Source organism: Catharus ustulatus, chromosome 12 (genome assembly GCF_009819885.2).
Source record: "Catharus ustulatus isolate bCatUst1 chromosome 12, bCatUst1.pri.v2, whole genome shotgun sequence".
In the NCBI taxonomy this organism is placed as follows: Eukaryota; Metazoa; Chordata; class Aves; order Passeriformes; family Turdidae; genus Catharus; species Catharus ustulatus.
In genome coordinates, this window is record NC_046232.1 from 13,197,564 (window position 1) to 13,215,453 (window position 17,890).

The following is a 17,890-nucleotide window of genomic DNA, read 5'->3' on the forward strand; positions in this document are numbered from 1 at the left end:
ATCCTGCTGTCACCACATGGAGCCAGCTGCCTCATCAGGTTCTTCATTTTGAGGACCAAGCAAATATTTAACAAGTTCCCCTTGCACTACACCACAGTTCATTATCCGCTCTCCCGAGCTCCTTCAGTCAGTAATATCCTCTAATTGATGTGATTTGGCACTTGGCCATGGAGTTAAATTGATTTGTAGGCCAGCAGGAGACAGCAGATGCCCTTTACACTTGAGGCTTTGTTTACTGCTGCTGCCAGGGGATGCTGTGGATGAGATGTTTCAGGGGTGCAGGAAGGGGCTGGCCCTGGTGTCCCTGCTGGGTGAGTGCCTGGGGACCACTCCAGGGATGAAATTCCCCCTGCCCCCTTGACCCAGGGATGCTGGTGCACAGGGTGAGGGAGAAACAGGGAATTCCCTTCTCTAACCCAGGGCAGGAGGCACAAGGGTGATCTTTTGACCATGACCTCCTGAGGGGCCCCAACACAGTCTCCCACCTCTGGGATGGAGTCAAAATCTCTTTCTAGGGCAGGAGAGCAGGGACATCCTGCCTGTTGCCTTCAGTTGTGTTGATTATCACATTTCCAAATTGCTTTGTTGCAAATTATTTTAGGGCACAGTCAGGAAGGTCTGCAAGTTTTAACATCCATATGCAACTCGCCTTCAGGATTTCCCCTCCAGCATATTAACACTGTGGAAAAAGGAAGTCAGCATGGAATCTCAGCTCTTATCATCAGCCTAGTACTCTGAATATTTAAGCTTACTTGAAAGCCTCTTTTTATAATTATGAAAAAAAACCCCATTAATATTGTAGAAGAGTTAAGAATCTTGCTTTCCATTTCAATCATCTTATTCATATTCTGAGAACTTTAAGCTAGCGTTGAAATCCTTTTCTAATCACAGCAGAGAGCCACATTCACCTTTAAGATATTTATTGATAATTTTAAAAAGTAAGATTCCAATCACTCATATAAAAACAATAAACTTGAATAAAGCAGAATGACTGGTAGAGGTGGGAGGAGGGTTCCTCCTTGTCACATTACTCCATCCTCATGGATTTGACAGGGCTGGAAGGATTTTTCCTGAGCACTGGCCAAATCCCACACGGAAGCCATTGCCCTGGCAGTAACCTAGGGACAGAAAACAACACACAGCTTGTTCTGTAAGGACAGCAGGAATTTGCCAGGAGTAAAAGTGAAGAAAGGCATAAAGAGACCAAAACCAAGTGAAAACCTTTCAGATATGCAATGAGGGGGAAAAAAAAGAACACCTGAAAGAGTTCAACTAGCCCAGGAATATGAGAAAAAAAGCAGCACAAACTGTTAAACACAGCAATATGCAAGTTCAGTGAATTGATCAAAGAACAAACAAGATGTGCCAGCAATACTTCTGTTTTCAAACCTAACCTGCAGCACTATCAATCTACCTGGCAAACTGATTCACTGCCTGGCCCAGCCCTGCAATTAATCAAATAAATCTGGATTCTCTTTCTGCAGCATCAGGACTGCTCTTGGGATATCAGGATGCTGACAGCCAGAAAGGCAGTGATTAAAACCCCTCAAACAGCAGGACCTACCCTTGCAGAAGCTGTTTCACTTGCTAAAGTCAAGTGGTTCAGCTCCATGAGAAATTCAGCATCTGACTCCCAGTTCTCATTAATCCTCTGTTACATAAGAGGGTGTGGAAGCTCTGCTGGCTGCTGCTGCAGAGCTCAGGGGTGTGACAGCATCCTGTGGCAGCACACCACATCCCTCAGTGTGACCACGGGACAGCTCTGTCCCTCCCTGCTCCTCGGGGTGCAGGAGGTGACATTGGGACAGGGATGCTGAGCTGCTCCTGCTGCCCAGGGCCAGCCAAGCTGCTCCACAAACAGCAGCCACCAGCCAAGCTGCAGGCAAAGCAGGGCAGGGGACACAGCCAGCGCCTCCTGGCCCATCTGAGAAGTCTGTGCTGGCAGGAACAGCTGAGGAGACCCTACTGCAGCCTCTGCTACAGCAGCTGAGCAGAGGAAGGACAAGAGGCATGTGCTGCATTTTAAGGACTGATTTCAGAGTTAGAGATGGATTTGCCTGATGGAATACATCCCCTGCACATGATAAAAACCAGCTGCCTTCAAGAAGTCAAGAAGGGACTCAACAGAATAGACCCCAATTCCCACCCTTAGCACAGATCAGTGGAAAACTCCCCTGAGGAACAGAAAGGGTGGGCTCAGGCTGCAGGGAGCCAAAGCCACTGCAGCACGAAGAGAGACCCTGCCAGCTCTAACCCACAGTGCAGCTGAGGCTGAAATTCAGTTTTCCAAGGACAGTGGTGTCTCCAAGTGCTTGTGTAAAGCCACAGACACCATCCTGGTGTCTGTCAGGTAATCCTCATCCTTAAGCAGTCGTGGAGTAAGGCACTGTAAGGCGCAGCTCAGCTCCATTTGACTCATTAGGCTTCATTGCCAGCCTTCCCTTGAGCAGCAGCTGATTATTTCAGCCCAGTTTGGTTATCCCTGCTGTCAGGCACAGTTTAGAGCAGCACACTGAACAAAGTGAGCCCTGTGCTACCAGCAGCCCTGGCCTGGGCTCTGTGTGCCAAGGAGCTACTGGAAGGTTTTTGCATGCAGCTGCCAACACCCCCAGGAGCCTTCCCCTGCCATGCTCCCTCCCTGAGACTTCTTGGGAGAAATATATTTCTCTCATTTTATGCATTAGGTCTCTGAAATAGCTCCCACATGGGGAGTAAGAATACAAAGTTGAAACAGGAAACCAGAAATGATGTGTTGAGCACTTGGCAAGAGCTAATGGCAGCGCCCTGGGGGAGGATGGAATAGCAGCCCTGCCCCAAGGGTGCCTTAAGGCCCTGGACCAGCCATACATCACCAAATAAACAGGAGCAGCTCCCACACTGACAGCCCCAGCAGCCCCTGGCTCTTTGCAGTGCCCTGGTGTCCACAGCCACACGCTGTGCTGGTGTGAAATGGCCCAGCAGATCAAAATTAACATGGCCCTGTCCCACTGCCTTCCCCAGCTCTGCAGCAATGCCATCTTTAAAGATTAAACACATTCAGGACCCAAGGTATTTAATGAATTAACACAGTTTGGGCTGTGTTTGTCCTGAGCTGGCTCCCCAAGCCAGCAGCTCCCAAAGTGTGAGGGGCTCCTTGCCAAAGGGGTGTGAGTGTGTAACTGCACAGGGACGTCCATCACCCTCACTGCACCCCAATGCAGGGCTCCTGGCAGAGTCACTGCAGGGCACTGGGGCTCTGGAGGGCAGTGTGGCACTTTGGATTGCTGAGGAGTGTCCCTGGATAGAGGGGAGCCTGCAGAGAGCAGTGGCAGATGGCTCCACGTTGCAGCATGAGCAGTGCTGGGCTGTTGGGAGGCTGAAGGATGTCAGAGGCACTGGGGACTCCTCAGGTTCATCACCTGTGGCTCTCTCTACATCTCAGTCTCCAGCTGTCTCAGCATCTTCCTCTGTCAAACTGGCAGCAGCTCACAGAACACAATTTTCAAGGCTATTGCATGGGCTGCCAGGCAGGAGGCACTGGGGCTCTGGCTGCAGCACCACCTAAACCACTATGGAGTCATTGCCAGGGGACTGGAATACATACTTTTCTTTTTCTTTTTCTTTCCATCACAGAAAATTCTTGGCTTTAAAAAAAACAAAAAAACAAAAAAACCCAAAAAAACCCAAAACAAACAAAAAAACAAAAAAAAAAAAAAAAAAGAAAGCAAGAAAAATGGATTATAATTTCAAATTGTTTTGTCAAAAATCCTAGGAGTGTGGCTGGATGGAGCAGGCCCAGCTGTGCAGGCACACGGTGAGGCAGCTGCCTGGGTGTTTGTCACATTTTCTCTGCCCTCAGTCACACCTGTGAATTCTTTTCCCATTGCCTGAGCCATTTGTTCCTGTGCTGGTATCTCTGGTCACATCAGCAGGATGGAGCTCAGAGCCAGGTGTGGCACTGGCTGGGTCTCAGCTGGTGACACACAACACCCCACTGCACATTCCCTAAAATCCCAGCAGGTCACATAGCAAAGACATTGGAAGCTTGAAACAAAAGTTTCTCATGGCTGTTCTTGCCAAATATTTGCCACCCCAAAGCCACAAAGATGAGAGGAAAGGAATAAATGAATTTGTTTTGCACTAGGCTTTGAGTTAAAAATAAGTAGGAGTGGAATTTGGATCACAAACCACCATGGTAAGTTTTAATTCATAAAATACTGAGATTATCAAGATGAAAATTAAACCATGTCTCAGCATGAAACAGAGAGAGCTCCCCCTTTTCAGAGGGGAGCTGGTCAGCTGCTCTAGAAGGTTCCATGCTGTTTTCAACATACTTGATTTGCAACACACTTCATTGAATATGCCTAGGTTACAAATGAAATATTATTTGAAAAATAACATTTTTTAGCATTTGCCGAGCTCAGCTGCACAGGCAAACTGTGGTGGAAACAACTCATCAACTGCTCCTAGTCCTGGGGTATTTTATCCATAAAGGCAAACCTACCTCCATCATCTTGGTGCTCACACAGTGGCACAGCAGGAGCACTAAGGATACAGCAAAGCAAATAATCTAATCTAGAAAGCATTTATGGCAGGGAAATTTCCATCCTTGTGCTTTAGCCTCCTCCCAGGTAGGATGGAAACAGCTGTGCTTGCATGGCAGGTGTGTGCAGAACAGCCCAGCTCCACACCTGCCTGTGCTGCTGGGACAGCCATGGAAACGTGTCCTTGCTGCAGAGTAAGAGCAGAAATTCAGCCTTTACCTGTCAGAATCACTTCATCTCCGTCCTGCAGGAATTTACGGGACTGCCCACTGCCAAGAGGGATTTCTTTTGTTCCATTCCAGGACAGCTCCAGCATGGAGCCAAAGCTCTCTGGCTCCTGCAGCAAGAGTTCATAAACAAATAAACAATTTTTTAGTGTCTTTCCTGCTGTTCAGCTTCCTGCTGCTGGGAGCAGACACACAAGTACATTACCTCTACAGAGCAGAGTTCTGCTGTTGATTTAATTCATTGATACACTGGCTCTTTTTTGAGACTTTGCATTTTAATTTGTTGCTGGCTATTAGCAGTGATGCTTACAGCTGTTTTTTGGTGTATTTAACACAGTGTTCAACCTGTTCAAGCAGTTTGGGTCTCCCACAGCAAGAATGGAAACAAGTGGAGGAGACTTCTACAAATCCAGTGCTTTTATGTAGTCACATTTCAGATTTTTAATTACATTTTGTTCTTCAGAAGAGCAAAGCTGTTTGTGAGTCTTTAATGTGATTCTGCAGTACAATAATCTGCAGGTTCACAAAGCACCTCAGAAATGCTCAAAAGTGAAGTACAGGCATCCCAGCTTGCAAACAACTGAGGCTGTCTTTGTGACAGCATGTACAGGATTTGCATTGGGTGATTCAGAAAGTGAGAGCTGCCCAGACATTGCAGCCACTGCCCAAATGGCAGCTCAAGGGAGAAACAGCTTGTGAAGCAGGCTCCAGCTCCACTGAGAAACTAAAAGTTATACCCAGGCACCTTTTACATTCATTTCAGAAATAAAAAGCTGCATTTCACAGAGGGTAAATGGATTGTGAGGAGGTTTCCACACAGTGGTTAATTTACACATGTTGTAAAATAGTTCTAAGGGAAAGAAGTACAGAAGAGATCAAAACCCCAAAACTCAACAACATAAAAAGCAGCCAAACAAAAACCCTACCCAAACCAAATCACTTCTCATGAATTTGAGGCCACCAAAGCAGCACCCCAGAGTGCCTGGGAAGACACTGCAGATGGTTTGGAGGTGCTCAGATCAGGAAGGGCTTAGCCCCAAACCCTGCTCTGCTGGTTTTGAGTTGCTGACCAGTGGCTGTCACTGTTCCAACACTTACAGGTCCGCTGATGGTGCCAGAGGCCAGGAGGTCCCCAGGTCTGAGGTTGCAGCCGTTGATGGAATGATGAGCCAGCTGCTGTTTCATGGTCCAGTACATGTGCTGGAGGAAGGAGGAAGAGGGGCTAAAGCAAGGAAGCAGCAAAGGACATTCCCTGGTGGGCCATTAGGCTGTGCAGAATGGAGTTGTGGCCTGGCCTATGGCACTCATAAACCCACACTTTAACAGCCAGTTGAGTCCCTCAAAGTTTTTCTTATTTCAGCTGGATGTGATTTTTCCTTTTCTTCCTCTCTAAGACCAGTACTGCTGACCCAGGCTCCATGATTACACCCAGTATTTTAACAGCCTTGTAGAAAAATCTACTTATTACTGATTTGCTGACTACTGATTTACTGATTAAGGTAATTACTATGCAAAGAGCCAAATGTGAATATGAAATTGATTGAGAATTGCTGCAGCTGGCACATGAATCTCCTGGCTTCAATCAGTGGGTGGAGGCAGAGCCACCGCGCTGCCCACAGAGGGGATGGGGCAGACCCAGGCTGGCAGCAGTGAGTGGCATCTAAATTAGAGCTGTGACAGCAGAGCTGCATTGCAAGAGGCAGTTCTCTCATCCTGTAGCTCTCTGTCCTCACAGCTCCCTGCCCCATGGGCACAGAGTAAGGATGCTCTGAGCACCCCAAACCAAGCTGCAGGAAGAGCTGCCCCCTTCATCAAGCATTCAGGTCTTTCCACCTCACAGGGGGAACTATCTCTACCTTCCAATGGTGATAATTCCTCCTTGAGAGGTGAAAACACCTGATTTTTTTTCTTTTTTTTTTTTTCTAATTTCCCTCTGTCTCCTATGCAGACACTCAGATCTGATCTTCAGCTGCACTGGACCAGACTGCTCAGGGGAGGGGTGGATTCACCATCCCTGGAAGTGTTCAAAAGGTGTGTGGATGAGAGGGATATGGTTTAGTTGTGGGCTTGGCAGTGCTGGGTTTACATTTGGACTCAAAGATCTTGGAGGTCTTTTCCAACCTTAGTGATTCTATGATTCTATTCTATGAGTCTAATGCAAAAAGCAGTGTTTGAAATTGCCTGGGCTGGAGCTGATGGCATCAGCAAGATTGCAAATAAACAAAAGATACTGCAGTCTTACCTTGAAATTGGATCTGCATATAGTAGCTGGTGAACTCATTCCTTCTCCTGCAGAAAATAAAGGGTAAGAAAGAGAAAAGCAATTTGTTTGTGTTGGATGAATGATGTTGGAGTCTTTTTATTTTACAGATGGATGGAGACTTCTTTTATCACTGTAATCCCTAGTGAGGAACCAGTAATAACATTTTCTATAGCTATGAAGACTGGGATTTCATAGAAAACGAGTGTGTGGATTGCCCTGGAGTAGCATCAAGCTGCCCATTTCCAACTCTCTGCTCTCCTACAAGAGAAACCTCGTGGTCAGCAGGGTCATAAGGTGGGGCTGAGCTCATCTGGATCCCACACAGACCCACTCATTCCATGTCCCATGCCCCCTGCCTATGCAAGGAGACCCCTCAGGGACCCTCCTCAAGGGAAGCAGGAGACATTCCCTGCCTGGCACGTTGCTGCACAGCCAGCAGGGAGCAGGAGTAGTTCTGCCTCTTTCTCTGGCAGAGACAATCTGGGCAAAGAGGGAGAAGAAGGAGCCCAGAGCCCAGAGCTAAGTGCCTGAAAGTTGTGGTCATGCCACAATATCGAACTGGCAATTTCAGATTTGCCACCCACTCAGCTTTGCCATACCTTTAATAGCAACAAAGAGATTGATATCAAAAGTGTAGGGCTCTTTATCCTGAAGGTAGGGCAGCGGCTTAGGGTCCTAAAAGCACATAAAACACATCATAGTATAAACAAAAATAAATTTAAAAACCCACAAGACATTCCAGTGAGTACTGGTGTACCCAGCCTGTGCTGCACAACCCCTCACCGTTCTTACTGCTCAGGTTATCACTTTGCTTGGTCTCATGCAAACACTTTTAAAGATCTTTCTGAACAGACATGATGCCATATAATCCAATTCCTTTTTCTGCTCGAGGCTGGCAAAAGCCATGCCCACCATTTCAGTGTGGATGTTAATCCAGCACAAATAGAGTGCCAGCACACCTTTGCTCCTGCACAGAGAAGGTGGTGAGGCCTCTGCAAGACTCTGTTTTCTTTTTGTTCTAACAACCTACATCATGTAGACAACTGGAAATGCTTGAACAAAGTGTTCTGGCTTTATTCTACCCTCTTACCATCACTTACTGGATGCTAAGTGCTACCAAAGACCCAGAAGAAGCTCTCAGTTTATATTCCAAGTGTTTGAATGATGATTTTTCTGCCCTGCTCAAGCAGGATGACAGCACAGCATGTGCCAGGGCCAGAGCCATCAATGAGCACTTGAACTCAGAGGGCCCTGGCTGCCTTCATCTGCTCAGCAGCAGAATCACAAATGTAAATTCCCTGGAGACAATCCTTGGCATGGATGCAGCTCAGTGACTTCTACTGATGGGACCTTCCAGCTCTGCTGACACTTTTCTAGCACTGCTTTCCTTTATTTCAACCTTTTCTCTTGCTGACCTGGACAGGGTTTGGCAGCACAAATGGCATGAGAGCGTCCATGGTGACAACCCAAGGAGAGATGGTTGTGCCAAGGCTTTTGCTCAGGAAGGGACCCAGAGGAACATATTCCCACTTCTGGATGTCACGGGCTGGGAAGAGAACATTCAAAGCAGTGGAGTTAAACACATCCTAGGGATTGCACATCCATCAGACCCATGAAAGAGCAACATGAGTTGAAATTGCTATCCCCAGCCTTTTCTAGCTGTTGTGCCCAAATCCGAATTTAAATCCATCCACTTTCAACCCAATTTTCTTAGATCAGCTAGATTAGGATGATAAATCAGCAGCAAACCAAACCAGATCATCCCCAGGTAACCAGTATTTTTACCCCCACTAATTATTCCTTTTATATCCAGCTAATGCTCTTTGCCAGCCATGGGGAGAATTTCAACAAGTTAAATCTTTGCAGAGAGTGAGGGATTTGTGATTTCCAAATCCTTTTCCTTTTCCTGACACTGAAATCAATCACCATCCTTGGTATCACCATTCCTATGACTCCTGCATCCCTACCCAGAAGAAACTAGACTGATATTAGCTCTTTCATAAGTAAATAAATCTTCATTAGGCAGCAATTTCTGGTTCTACTAATTGATCAAAGATGGATTGATACAGACGCTGAGAAACACAGGCAACACTTCATTTTCATCCCTTTCAGTGGTTTCAGTGATCAGCATTCTGCTACTAAAATAAGTGATTTATCCTCTCAGGGCTTCCCGTGGTGCTGGACCCCCCTCTCCAGGCAGATTCCCGCAGTTACCGCTCCAGTCGTTCATCAGCACCATCCCAAAGATGTGCTCCTGGGCTCTGCTGATGGGAATGGGCTCCCCAAACTTGTTTCCAGGACCTACAAAGAATGCCTGAAATCGAAAAGCAACATGTGGATTGTGTTTTTGAAGTTAAAAGTCTTTACTGCACAGGGAGTTACAGACAGCAGCAGCAGAGGCTGGACAGGATTAGTTTTGCACCACCTCCCATACACATTTGGGCAAAACCCATGGCCTACCCCCCTTTTCTTCCCCTCCATGAAGCTGGCAGGCTTCAATTACTTAAGAGCTCTGTGTTGCTAGGAGACAGGCATTAAACAAGGGCACGATGTTGTCAAAACGCAGGAGGAGAAATGGTCCCTCCTAATTACAGTCCGGATGCAGAACAGGTTTGCCCTCTGAAGGGACTGTTTGCTGCAGACAGTGGACAGGAAGGAGTTTAAAGTCATCCAAGGGGATACTGAATGTGGCTGTGGCCTGATGAGACAGTGGGGAAGAACAGGCAGGTGGAGAAATGTGCCCACTCAGTAAAGAAGGCATGAAATGGGTGCCAGCACTCATCCCCTTAGGAATCCACAGCCTGCACATGCAGAGGATTTTATAGGGAATCTCAGTTGTCTCTGTCTACAATATGGAAGCTTTTCCTTCTGTTCTTGCAGCAGCCAGCAGTGGAACTCAGGCTGGCAAGCAGAGCTCTGGCAGCACCACAGGAACCCCACCCTATGGGACTGCATCTCCCCTTACAGCACTGACTTGCAAAGCACACAGCATTAAAGACTTTCACTACATTTTATAACCATTTCCATCAATAGTACACTTCTTCCACTACTTTTTTTTGGTTTTTTTTAAGGGGAAAGATTGGGAATAAAACATACAAGAATTATATAAACCATTAAAATGATATAAATCTTAATAAAATCCTATGAAACCCTCCCTTTTGGACCACACTAAGCCACAGCATGATGTGCCTTGTTTACAACACCCACAGCACAGGTTTTAACTTTCCAGGCAGGAGAATCACCAGTTAGAATCCCACTGCCAAGAACTCAGGGCTTCCTCTGCTCTAGCACAAGGTGCAGACAGCCTGGACTTCCCAAACCCCAGAGTCCACTGACAGATCCTGGCTGCAGTGGCAGGTACCTGCTGACCAGGAAACAGGCTGTGTGGCTGATGGAAAGAACTCTGCTGCCTGGCTGCACCACTGGTGCTCAGCTCTGGCCAGGTGAGCTTTTTCCAGCCTGAGAGCTGTATGAGCAAACATCCCAATGAGCTAAGGCACCCTGCTCCTCACCCAAAGCAAAGGTTTGTTCCACAGAATTCTGTACTGCCTGCAGCACAGACAGCTCAGAGAGGAACACAGGAATGGACCTTATGGGACATTCATTTTAGAAGAAGCTAAACCCACCCTTTCTTCCCTGTTTCTATTTAAATATTTTTCAAGTCACAATAAGAAAAAAAAACTCTCACCATTTCTAACTCGATATCCAGACGTTTACAAGCACCAAACACTGGAGGTTTATCTGTGGGTAGAAAAAAAGAATATTTTATATCAGAGAGCCAGCTAGGAAAATAGAAGTAATGGCTAGAAGAAACAGCAGCTGGTGCTGCTTGGCATGGAACAGAGGATGGACTTAGGCCAGGGCTTTCTCTTGCTCTGACCCCAGGCTGGGCTTTAGGCAAGGCCTCCCAGACCCTTCCACTCCACTGCTCTGTGATGTGGAGCAAAATTAAAGAATAAAAGAAATAAGAATCCACATTGAAACGCTCGCAGAGACTCACCATTGTCAGGCTTTGTCTGTCCCACAGGTCTCCGGATGGGCGTCCCAGACACCACAACCGACGAAGCCCGGCCGTGATAGCCCACAGGTAAGTGCAGCCTTGAGAAAGAGCACCACAGAGCCTGGTCAGCTGTGTGCCAGGGCACATTTTGGGCTGGAAGCACCAGGGGAGGGTGAGGTACAAGGAGAAGGAGCTCTGTATACACGGGCACAGACCTCAGCACCTTACTCTGGTATAAGGGTGGAAGTGAAATATAATCCAAAGCCACACTGCAGTCTTAATGCACTTCTGTGCCACTGCTCCAATTAATTCCCTGGATCTTACATTCTGCTTTCTTGTCAGTCAGCAAAACCTCATTTTTTTTAGGTATATTTGTCTTAGAACTGGGGGGCTGCACAGTAACTGGTGTGGCCACTGCAATGAAGGGCAGGGCAGACTCAGCTTAGGCTGGGACATGTGGAGTTTGGTTCTGGAATTGAACTCTGGACAACACTGATGCTCGTCTGCTATGAACTGAAACCAGTGTGATCCTGGAAAACCACTCAGACCTTTAAAACATCATGTATATGTGCAGTAAGCCCGAAAAATAATGCTGCACTAAGATTAATCCAAGCCACCCACCAGTTGGGCATCAGAGCGTTCTCCTTCCCCCTGAACATGATCCCGACGTTTGTGGCATGTTGGCGTGAAGAATAGAAGTCAGTGTAATCTCCTGCACGAGGAAAAAGCCATAAAACAGGGATCAGTGGCAGCCAAGTCCCTCATCTGCGGGGGCTAAAGCACATCACATGCTGCTGGCAAAGAGAAGAGCAGGAGAGGAGACAGCGAGAGCGCCCAGGGGATGTCACTGAGAGCATAAAGGGGTGATTAACAGTTCACCTATAAATTATGCAGGCAAAAATGGCTTTTTTCTTTTTTATTTTTTTTGTCTCCGTTAGAGAAGAGAAGGGAAAACGCAGGACATGAAGCAGCAGCCCCTTTTCCAGAGAAGGCAATTCGTGCCTTTCCTCCAGCCGGAGGGACTCGGGCGATTCTCAGGACATCTGCTGCCCTCTGCTGCCATCCCTGCACACAGCTCCCACCCTCTGATCCGCGGGAGAAGCGAGCAGCGAGGGCAAAGCACAGGCTGAGGCTGAGATCTCAGCCAGAGATCCAGCAGTAAATCACCCCCAGGAGGAGCAGGAGCCGCACAGGACAGAACTGCTGTGGAATCCTGAATGCCTCGTGTCTGTGTGACACAGCTCGGTCACACCAGGGCAGTGCTCTGTTCCCAGCACCCGTGGGAGCCAGCAGCCAGCAATCTTCTGGCAGGACATGCTCAACCTGAAACTATTTTTCAAGAAGGTGTCACACCTATGGGAACTCCTGGCTCCTCTGGGGTGCCCCAGAAAGCAAAAACCAACTCAGAACAGAGCTTGGATGGAAAATCCAAGGGGATTCACATCCCTGATCCTGTGAAGGTCCTGCCCTCAAGTGACTTGGATCAAGCTGGTTTGGGTCCAAACTCCTCTAAAACCAGGAAAGGCTCATGTATCTGTATGAATGCTGTAACCCCAAAGCAGTCTGTGGCCTCGTGAGAGTGGAGGCAAGATCTGGAATGTGGAGTAATGGTTTGGGAGTGGAAACTCATCCTTGTTCATGAGGCTGTGCTGGAGTATCTGCCTTGGAAATTTTGCAACACCTGAATTATTCTCCAATGGCAAAAGGGGAAATTGTTGGAAACTGAACAAGTGTTTCTTTCCTGGCTCTAATCACAAAGGCCTTTGGTGATGGCAGCCTGACGACAGGAGTTATGTACCACCAGACACCCCTGATTTAGTGGAAATGGCATCCAGGAGTGTTCTGGCTGCTCTTGAGCTTCCCCAGGCTTTTACTCTTGTGCCACAGACAGCACCTACCTTTCATTATGGGCAGTAATCTACTCCTGGCTGCTGCAAAGCCCATTCCCTGTCACAGCTACGATGTGTCTGCCTGAGCAAGCTGGAAATAAAGCAGCAGCTCGTGTGGAGCCCAGGGCAGTGCTGGGGAGCCCCGGCAGCGGGGCACTCACCGATGTGCGCGGGCAGGTGCATCGTCGCAGCAGCTTGAGGTACAAACGCTCTGAAATTATAAATGATGCCTTCAGAGCTCGGAAAACTTGCAGATCCCACCTGGAACAAGCATGGAAGAGGCTGACCTGCTCTCCAGCTCCTTCCTTAATTTAGGTTGCAATGCCTTGCAGAAAATCCCCTGGTGGAAAAGCTGACTGCACAGGGTGCTGCTGGTGGGATGGCTGCACCAAAAGGAGCAGCTGCCAGCGTGGGAGTGGGGAGGGGACATCCCTGGGGCTGGCTGGGTTCCCAAGGGGCACAGATGTCTCTGCAGTGTGGGAAGGATGAGTTCATGGCCTGTGGCTCCTGGGGTGTCTGATTTGAACTGCTGGCCCTGTTCAGGGAAGATCCACATGGAAAGCAGCAGCTCAACCCCACTCCTGCTCATGAGAGCATAAATCCTCCCAGTGCCCCTGGCAGGACAGGGAGGAACAGCTCCTGCTCACTGCCAGGCACTTGTGGTGTTTAAAGCATCACTGTGGAAAAGGAGAGGTGTGGGATAAAAGGACACACAGAACAGAGCACAGTCCTCCCCTCCTGCCCCTACCCCACTGCACAGCCCCAGATCTGAAGCAGATTTGTGACCACATGCTCAGCTTCAGCAAAGTCTAAAGAGTGATTGCTGGGGACAAACTGGGGGTGTCTCCCCATGCCAGGTGTGGCAGGGAGGGAGGGAGGGAGGCGCTGGGGGAGCTGGCAGGGGTGGAGGCCCTTGGAGCTGTGTCCCCATGGAAGGCCATGGTCAGGGGCCATGGTCAGAGGAACAGCCCAGCCCAGGCCTGTCCGAGCAGCCCCACTCAGCCCCCAGAGAGGCAGCAGGGCTGGACACACCCCAGGGCAGAGCTGGCTGCTCCCAGGTGCAGGGTGACACCCTGGATCAATCAGAGATTAATCTTTATGTAATTAAGAGAAGGAAGCACTCGGTGTGCACAAACCCCAGTTAATTCCCATGTAGGAGGAATTGCCCACGTCAGACTTGGTTTTGGTGTCCTGTCACTCAGGTGACACCTCACCGTGCCTGCAGCCACCCCCTGCTCCCTCACCTTCTCCTCAGCTCCGTGTTGTCCCTCAGGGTGGGCTCTCCAGCCGACAGCAGCTTTTGGAGGACAGCCCTGGCCTCGGTCCACGCCGGCCGGCCCAGCCCCATGAAGGCATTCAGGGTGGGCTGGCAGTGACACAGGGTGGGGACAAAAAGACCACATTTTGGTTATCCTTTAGAGGCAGGAGGATGTCCCACACTGTAATCGTGCTGTTGGATGCCCGTGGTCTGGGTTATGTGCCCACAGCCCCATGCACAGCCCTCGAGTCCCTGCAGCAGGACCTGCTGCACGGCTGCATCGCCCCATCCTGACCCCACTGCAGGCCCTGGGGGCTTTGGTATCGCAACCAGCTGCAGACAGAGGTGGTTTGTATTTACCTTCATCCTTAACACAACCTCCCTGTCATTGATATCCCATCCAAGGAGTGTTGAAGGCACAAGCAGGAGTGAATCAACATTTAGGCTTGGTGTCAGACACCTGCATTGCCAAAGGCTGATGACACTTTCCTGGAAAATGACGTTTGGACCCCCAATGTCCCTGCTCTCCTTCCTATCACACCTGTGATGGTTTTTGCTGTACCAGAACCTGCCTGACAACCTGTTTCCAGTTCATGTTCATTATCTCACCACAAGTTGCTAAAGTGCCTTATGGAATATTTTTTAAATGTGTGTGGAAATTAAAACAGACTCTGATAAATACCTGGTCAAAGACGTGCTGGTGTTTGGCAAGAGCTGGTCCATTGAAAAGATGTTTAATGACGCTGAGATCCAAAATCTGGTCTCCAATTGCTACCCCAAGCCTGTGCCGAGGCTGCAAAGCAGCAAGAGGAGGGAGGAAGAGAAGATGAGTTCATGCTTGTTCCCAAAAGTGCCCCAAAGAGGGCTTGGGGGAGACAGTGACCACAGAGAGTTTAACCCATCCAGGACAAAGGTCTGGTACCTCAGTCTGAGTCTGGCTGCTGGAAAATGTTAAGCTTTGAGGGCAGAGCATCACTGCAGACTCCCTGCAGAACCTGAGGGGTGGAAAAGAGCCTCATCCTCATCTCTGGGGGAAAGGAGAGCACAACAAGCAGAGGTTTTCTCCCCACTCTCTTTCCCCAAAAAGAGGCTGAGTTGCTCATTAACACCCCTCATTAATGACAAGCATTGCAGAATTCCACACATCTGGAATATGCTGTGAAGTAGGAAATCACTACTGCTCCTTCTACAAGAGGGGAACAGAAGCATAGAGAGGCATGGGCAGGATGGATCCCATCCCTGTGGGTATGCCATTGGAGAAACAGGAATTTCTGCCCCCCAGCTCCTCCCCAGAGGACTGGGGGTGCTCTGGACTGCCCTGGTGATAGCAGGAGGCACACGGTGAGCAGCACATCATGCTCAGGCACACGAGTTCTGTGCCGTGCCTCCCCTGCATCACCCATCCCCACACCACACGAGCAGCTCAGGACCTGCAGCTTGGGTCCCTGCTGGATTCCCACTGCAGGGACAGCATCCCACACATGGGGAAATGTGACAGATGCAGCCCAGCAGACAAAGCTCCTGTTCATGCCCCGGGCGCGTGCGGAGCCGGCGGTGACAGCAGCACCACGGCAGCTGCACGGGGCAAAAACACACCACAGCTCCAGTGTTTGTGTCTTCAGGCACTCTGAAAAGCAGCTCACCAAAATAACCATCTTCAGACATCCATGCTATTAAACCTATTTTTCAAGCTTTAATTTCCAAACAAGATTCCAGATGTGGTAGTAAGTATTTATTCAGCATTCCTGCAGAAAAAAAACCTAAAGGTCATGTCAGGTTAATTTGTAACTGGGATAGTCAGGAATGACACCAATTGTTTCAGCCTGAAATCATTAAAACATTCAGCTACTATCAGAACATTATTCTCCTAAATAATATCTGTAAGTCTTCCTGTCATTTCACAGGGTTTGAGTGAAGATGTTTTTTTCAGGGAACAGTTACTGAGGAAGGCAGAAAAATAATCCAAACTTGCTAGATAACAGCACACACATCTAGGAACAGATTAAATGCACCATCTCATTTTATCTTTAGAAAATATCACATTAGAAAACACAATCTTCTGCTTCAATTTTTTTTTAAACCTACATGGATAACTAGCAGACACCAGGAGATAATCATAAAGTTTTCATAAGCAATAACAAATAAATTCTCCACTTTTTCCTTCTGAGAAGCAGCTCTTGGCTTGTTTCCCTTTCTCCAGGACACATCTCTGGAGTTCCATCCCATCAGGCATTCAGGGGTGTGAGGTTCAGCCTAGCTGGGCTCAGTTCTCATGAAAATTGGGAATTGGGAGCTACCTCCTTGGCAGAAAGGTTGAGCCACATTTTCTTATGTGATCATCACAAAATAGAATGCCTGGAGCTGGCTCAACTTGCAGGCCCAGCTTTAAACATGACACAAATGCACACATTAAATGCAGCACTGCATAAACATACACCCAATAGAACACAACAGTCAGCTGCAAAAACAGGTAAAACACACATTTGGTGCCCTGGTTTAATGCTTTGGAATTAACCAACAAAACACCAACAAAACTCCCCAAGAGCAGAAGCTAATGGGGTTTCTTAAGGGTGATAGTGTGATTACAGTCACAAAATAAATGAAAGACTGATTTCAAAAAGCTGAGTGTGAAATGTGCCACACCTCTACATAGGGAGTGGGTCAAACAGATTTAATGATGTCACAAAAACGATCAAAACCACACAAGAACTACTGTACATATTAGCCAAAGTACTTCCCATCAGTATTAACACTTCTGATTTCTTTTGTACAGTTTCAGAGAAGTTGTAATAAAAATAACCACACTAAGGAAACAGACAATGGAGCAGATACAGCTTTGCCATCAGGTCAGGAAGCCCATGAGTGTCTCAGGCTGGGAAGTTCTCCTTTATTCCACATTGCTGGGAAATTCTGCTGTCTCATAGCCCTGGAACAATTACAACAGCCCAAGAACAAAGTTTGCTGTTACTCACCTCCTCCTTCGTGGAGAAAACCCCATAGGGGAGGTTTTGGAGAGGAAAATCCGAGTCCTTGTGTACCTGGATGAAAGACATGCTGAGCCCAGAGCAGCCCCTGCTCACACACAGCTCCCACCTCCCAGGTGCTACGTGCCTTCCAGGGAGGAAGAGCCTCTCCAGGTGGTGCAACCCAGAGCAGAGGAGCATCAGATCCCACCCTCCCTCCTCAGACAAACCAATCGCTGCTCCCTCGCCATCCCACCCCTCTGTCCGGTCCCTGGCACTGGTTAATCAGTGCCAGGGCTCTGCCTGAGTCAGCAGCTGCCGGTTGTTCCCAGCCAGGCACTGACCCTGGCTCACTGCAATGGGGTCTTCCTGCTCACAGCTGCCTTTCCTGAGGTATTTAAAAGACGTGGCACTTAATTTAGGGGTGGACTTGATGTTCTTGAAGTCTTTTCCAACCTTAACTCTTGCATGATTTTACAAACCCTCACATGAAGTTGAGGCTTTCCTGTAACAGGTAACTCGCTGTGGGTGAAGGATCCAGCAGCTCTAGGACCAGAGGTAACTGCCCTGGTTTAACTTTGCAGGGGTCATTTATGTGCCAGGGCCCTAGTGAAATTATTATTTCCACACTGATTCTCCCACCACAAGCTCAGCAGCCCTTGGAAAGTTGCACAATTCACACCTGAAACTGCACCTTTTGTGGTTTTTAGTTTTGCAATGCTGCTGCACCTCATCAAGTTCTTCCATTTTCTCCAGATAGTTGCACC

At 48.3% G+C, this 17,890-nt stretch overlaps 1 protein-coding gene across 1 annotated transcript; it reads right to left on the minus strand.

Moving 5' to 3' along the window:
• Window positions 1-930: 930 nt before the first annotated feature.
• On the minus strand, window positions 931-17,318 carry FAH (fumarylacetoacetate hydrolase). The gene is made up of 14 exons (XM_033070865.2): window positions 17,133-17,318; window positions 14,843-14,953; window positions 14,147-14,268; window positions 13,064-13,113; window positions 11,635-11,725; window positions 11,014-11,111; window positions 10,702-10,754; window positions 9,228-9,327; window positions 8,429-8,559; window positions 7,613-7,688; window positions 6,993-7,039; window positions 5,849-5,950; window positions 4,743-4,860; window positions 931-1,118 (listed from the first exon to the last, which is right to left on the minus strand). Exons 1-14 carry the CDS (start codon window positions 17,211-17,213, stop codon window positions 1,039-1,041), a joined length of 1,260 nt encoding a protein of 419 aa, XP_032926756.2. The 5' UTR covers window positions 17,214-17,318; the 3' UTR covers window positions 931-1,038.
• Window positions 17,319-17,890: the final 572 nt, after the last annotated feature.

Bases quoted from the DNA above. Each gene is read 5' to 3' on its own strand.
- FAH (XM_033070865.2), bottom strand. From the start codon at position 17,213: ATGTCTTTCATCCAGGTACACAAGGACTCGGATTTTCCTCTCCAAAAC. The intron at 11,726-13,063 runs GTGAGTGCCCCG...TTCCTCGTGCAG, and splicing joins GCACCTGCCCGCGCACATCG to GAGATTACACTGACTTCTAT. The intron at 1,119-4,742 runs GTAAAGGCTGAA...TTCTGTCCCTAG, and splicing joins AGATGAAGTGATTCTGACAG to GTTACTGCCAGGGCAATGGC.